The following is a 6,000-nucleotide window of genomic DNA, read 5'->3' on the forward strand; positions in this document are numbered from 1 at the left end:
AACCTGGCTGAAAGACAGAACCCAGCAGTGTGAGTTGCAAGTGCCTCATCAGAAAGTATGAGAGTTACTAGTAGAATAACTAAGGGCCTGGTGCTGGGACTTCTCCTTTTGATATTTAATTCTTAGATCCAACGTCTCTGACTAACAAAGTTTGCAAAGCACTGCACAAGGAGGTTTTTCTTTAGTCACCCTACGACACCCAAATCCCTCAAAATGAATTTACCCCAGTAAACTCTTGGTGTATTAAAAATTTACTCAAACTAAATCCTAAAAAAGTGCAGTATCATCATGTTTGTAGAAAACCCCTCTCCTCATTAAACTGCATAGACAGCACATCACTAAAAATAAAAAATGTCGTCAGGGACCTATGTACTTGGGTTGATAGCTGCCACTTTTAACCATCATGTGAGACGGTTTGTCAAGAAATCCTTTTATTTGGCCCAGCTGATTGCCAAAGAAATATTAGGAAGGTCAAAAGAGGTAATCACCCCATTATATACTCAACATTGTTTGGGTCACTTATTAAGTACAACACCTGCTTTGGAATATATCTTACTAAACATAAAAAGCAATTAGAAATATCCCAAATGTCCCTAAACAAAATATCACAGGCCTAAAGTTTCTGAACTACCTGCTGGAAATATAATCACTGTATTCAGTGTCTGACAGACTTTGGAGGGAAGATGTCTGTCTTACTAGTGGCACAATTACAGACCCAATTTTCCTGGTTCTCTGTATCTCTTCAGATCCACCAATACTCAAACCAGCGACCTAAATATTAATCACCAGATAAATACAAATGGTGGAGGGACAGGTTTATAACCCACCATCTCCCAAACCTCTGGATTAAACTTTATTTATTTTACATTTGTTAACCAGGAAAATTTGACTCGGAACAAGCCAATTTCAGAAGAAGATCTGGGAGAAACACTCCAGACGCATGTCATTGTAAGATGGAAAGAAACCGGAGCACCCAGAGGAAACCAGCATGAACACAGTGAGGACATGCAGACTTTGCACAGAAGGCACTCTAGCCAAGAATTGAACCAGAGAACCTCTTAGTGGGAGGCAACAATATTACCGCTGCACCACTGCACCATCCAATAAACTTATTGTATCTCACTATCTTTCTTTATGCATAAACTAGATGACTGGATGTGTATCTCCAAATTTACTCTGGCATTGATTGGTATGGCCCTCATGCAGAAAGAAGGACCTGGTAAGGCATGCATGGTTATAAGAGTGAGTTGCCTTGGAACTTTTATGAAAATATATGTTATGGGAAGAGTTTTATAGCTATTATCTGGGGGTGGCTTTGTTGTCATGTAAGACCAAGTGGAGATGACTGGGTATTGATCACTGAATCTGTTAGGTAGTATGTTGGTATTTATGAATGTTTGGTCTAAAAATGTAATTAGCAGATCAAGGGTAGTGTTTATGTATAATAGTAGGGTAGGTCTAGTTTAGTATCTAGCTTGTTGTTCTAACTTAAAACACTGCAAAATGTTATCTGTTTGATTGGTGTATTTGCCTGTTGCATGCACATTGAAGTTACTAAGGATACTACACATTTTTGGACTACATTTGGAGTACATACTATGAATAGTTTGCTGCATTATTGCAGTAAAGGAGGGGGATGGGATGTACAATGCACCAATGGATATATGCTTGTGGCCACCTATAGTAATATTAGTTTTTACCCATTTTGGATATTTATCATTACTGGGATTAACTCTATCATTGTTTATAATATTTATGTTGGAATTCTGTTTAATGAGCAGCATGGTAACATCTCTACAGCGATTTCCAGGTCTATGGCCAGAAAATATGGTATACTTTTATGTATGTACAATGAAGGGCAGAAATCATCCTTCATCCAAGTTTCAGTTATAACTAGAATTTGTGATCTTTCAGTTTTTAGAAATGTCTCTAACTTGGTTCATTTATTGTTTAAGCTAAATACAACAGCATACATTTTTTAAGTTCATAACTCCAGGGTTTAAATGAATGTACCCTGAAATAAAAATCCTAGCAATTAAAAGAAATTAAATAGAAAAGCTTAGTAACTTTTTGAATTGCTTTCTAGGGTTAAACTTATTTGGCAGTAAGTAGGTTTGGATGAGGCAGTGCCATTTACCTATGTAATTTAAAAGCTTTTTCAGTCCTTGTATAAAAGGGCGTGTGTATACAAATATAACAGTGGGATGATTATGTATCCTTTCGAAGGTGCAGTGGTGGGTAGGAATTGTGTCTGTAAGTAAAAGGCTTACATGTAGAAGGGAAACTATAATATTCAGAGATAATGTAAGGCTAATAGTGTCATAAAGCTGTTTAAAATGATCAGTAAGTATTTGCTCTATGGCTATTAGGTAAGATATGGCTGTGAAGAGATGGAATGACCCTGCTATATGTCCATATCCCAATATTCTGAAACTGCCATGAAAACAGAAATATAGCTTAATGTTCAGTGTTTATAGATAAAAACACCAGGTACTGCACTGGTGTAGTTGCTCTTTCTGCAACCCACTACCATGATAGTCACTGGACTTGCTACAAGCCATGGTCATGGACCTTCGCTGGACTTGATATTCTAACTGGGATTACTCATGTGAGATATATCTTCTCACTTTCTGTTCAAATTTGCTTTTTTTAGCTCTCCTATTCATGTCCACAGAACTGAACTCGTCTGCTAAAATGATCTTCAAGATGTAACTGGAGATATTATGATGCCTGCAGTGGACCCTTGGGGGTAATAGTGCTGAAGGTCCACATCATCACATGCAGCTCTATAAGGAGCATCATTGAGGCTTTGGACTTTGTTGCATGTGATGATCTGGACCTTCAGCATTATTATCCCCAAGGATCAGACCATCACATGCAGCTATATAAAGGCGCACTTACTGAGGCTTTGGACTTTATTGTTCCAGAATGTGTAGGTTCTAAAGTTGTTGTGAATAACATCCAGTGGAATGATAAGGAGCTGCTTAAGTTATATCGTTTAGGAGTCTAACGTGCATATGGAGGAAAATATGATTGACAGAAGGAAGCTTAACGTGGACAAATATTTTTTGTACAAGGCAGAGATCTCAAGTAATAAGACAATATTCTGGTCCACTAAGCTCTCTCACAGATAAAGCTCTCCACCTACTGTAAAATCTCGAGTATAATACATAATTTTTGCTTCCTTCTAGCCTGCCAAAATGGGGTCCATATTATACTCATGTACAGCTGGTCCCTGATTTATGTCACCCCATTTTACATCGATTTCAGAGATACCATACCTTGTTTAATTTTAAGCTGGATTCAAAGTTACGTAGTCATGTAATTTTTAATGAACGATAGCAGTAATAAAGGAAAAGAAACAGCATACCGTAAGCTGGTTTTGATTTGCCTGTACACATATCGGTAACTGTCAACTCTTAAACCAAGAAATCTGGAAAAAGACATGAGTAAAAGTGAGGCAACTGACCACAAATGGGAACAATTTTTAAATATTTATCTTACAAACATAGAAAGTTGACAGAATAACAGGTTTTGCGTACCATAAGTTTTCTGAAGGGTACGAAGTATAAAACTCAAATGTCTGTCATTATTTTCTAACATCAGTCCTTAAAGATTTTCCACTAATTTGCCAGGAAACCACAATGCTATGAAAAATGGACTAAAAATAATAGGCAAAAATCTGGACATTCTGTGAAAAGATGTACAGCTGAGAGGTGCCAGTATGCCTGTACACATAGTGTCCTTCTTTCTGCAACAGTCTAGTGTTGAGTTCTGTAGAATTTTTGGAGCTACTTAACTTAAATATGTGTGCATGCACCTGATGACTGATTTTTGACTTTGCAGTTGATAAAAAGAAGGTGCACCGGTATATGTCATTTTCTTAGTAAACTTCTTTTAAGCCCTAAAAATTACTTTGAGAAAATGTTATACTGCAGTGGAAAATCTGTTAATCATAAAGTGTGCAGAATCTGAGGGCTATCAGGCAGCACGTCATCATTTTTGTATTCATGAGTCAACCATCTGACTATGGTGTAAAAACAAAAAGGCACTGCAGGTGTTGCCTAGTAAGAAAAAAAGCAAATCATGATTTACCAGCATGTTTCTCAAACCTTGGAAAAAAGTTAATGGACTGGGTAGTAGATAGGAGGCAACAAGGCACTGGTGTGTCATGTATTGAAATCAGACTTAAGCTCTGGAACTGAAAAAAATCTATTATGATCACAAAAAAGTTTAAAGCATCCTATGTATGGGCAGTTCATTTTATGAAGCAGCATGGTCTTTCAGTTTGTAGAACTACCATCGCACAAAATATTTTAAATGACCACGTAAAGAAGCTTCTGGAGTTCCAGACGTATGTAATCAAATTAAGAAGGGAATACATGTATGATCTTGCACAGATTGGAAAGCTGATCAAACACCCTAGACTTTCAATATGGCCTACAACAGGATTGTAAACACAAAAGGCATAAAAACTGTGTCTATACATATAACTGGACAGGGGAAGTCTCACCTCACTGTCATATTGGCATGTACTGCAGATGGAGAGAAGTTGCCCTCTTTCATGATTTTTTAAGAGAAAAGCTCTACCCAAAGGAATACAATTTCCAAGAGGTGTACATATCTGTGTCCATCCTAAAGGAAGAATGGATGAAGCATTAACTGGTGGTTAAAATGTATTTGGGCTGCACATCCTGGTGGTCTAAAATAATCTTCCATGTTGGTGGGTAGGTGTTTTGGGTTCATCAAATTCCTTCTATAAAGAAAGAACTTAAAAAAATGAAGTCTGATATTGTTTTTATTCCAGGTGGAATTACACATCTACTGCAGCTTTTAGATGTTTCTGTTAATAAGTCGATGAAGAAAGCTATCCATTGTAAATGGAATGAATGGTTAAGTGACAGTAATCACACATATACTGCTGGTGGCCGTATGCATCAACCAACATTCTCAGATCTTGCCAAATGGGTTCTTGTGGCTTGGCATGATTTAGATGCACATATAATTCAACAAGGTTTCCTCAAATGTTGTATTTCAAATAATCTTGATGGCAGCGAGGATGAAATTTTGTGGGAGGATGAACAAGAGTCATCAGATGAAGATGGTAATGTTTATTATGATGGCACCAATAACAGTAGCATTAATTTGACAACACTAGATGACCTTCTCACTAGTGACATTGTTGAAAATTCTCTCAGTTAGGTACCTTAACTGTTACACATTTTTGATTGTTATTAGGTGCTATTAAAAATAATTAGTAAAGTTGACCCACTATCTGTATTTCACTAAGGACTGACTATGTTTTGTTATTTCATAAATAATCATCAGTGGAGCACAATACAGGTATTTGATTATTTGTTGTAGTGTTTTTCTGGTTCCCCCTTGCTCTGTGTATTATCCAGAAAATGTTGAAAATTTCTCTTCCACTTGTTAAAACCAGATTTTGATGCTAGCAGTTCTTGCTCTATATACATACCAACTACTGGTGTAGCCTAACGTGCATTACCTTGCTAGGCTGTGAAACTAGTGAAGTTGTTTGGTAATTTAAACACTGTTTAACATTTCCCTTTTTGGCATCAGAATAAAAAATTATATTTTTCCTGTCCATGGGCCTTTACTGTGTTTTTCAAATTTACTGTCAAACTATGAGCAGCAATTTACTGTAATGGTGCAGTTATGGTACAATTATTATAAGGTATACAAATTATTGCAAAATCTTGCAAAAAATGTAGCTGCAAAACTAATTTCCATTTTTCCAGAAAATTTTGGGCTACATCTATTATGTATATTATACACAAGTGTGTATTATAATCGAGATTTTACGGTATGCAGCTCAGATTGTCTAATTAATCTCACTGCTAGATATGAGGAATTTGTAAGGTTCTTTGATGATTAAATTCCCTTACAGAAACTCAATTAGTCATTGTAAACAAACTCAGGGAGATATGCATAAACCCCTATATTACATGCTGATAACCAGCTGGGTCTCATGTAGGACTT

General features: G+C 36.5%; 1 protein-coding gene across 1 annotated transcript in view; it reads left to right on the forward strand.

Annotated features, from left to right (window-relative positions):
- Positions 1 to 5,202, forward strand: part of LOC122810708 — a 53,617-nt gene extending 48,415 nt beyond the window's left edge. Inside the window, exon 3 of the mRNA XM_044082272.1 lies at positions 4,808 to 5,202. Coding sequence (XP_043938207.1) covers positions 4,808 to 5,202 — 395 coding nt within the window. The remainder of the gene's footprint in view (positions 1 to 4,807) is intronic.
- Positions 5,203 to 6,000: the final 798 nt, after the last annotated feature.

Source organism: Protopterus annectens, chromosome 9.part0 (assembly GCF_019279795.1).
Source record: "Protopterus annectens isolate FY-2018-M chromosome 9.part0, PAN1.0, whole genome shotgun sequence".
In the NCBI taxonomy this organism is placed as follows: domain Eukaryota; kingdom Metazoa; phylum Chordata; order Ceratodontiformes; family Protopteridae; genus Protopterus; species Protopterus annectens.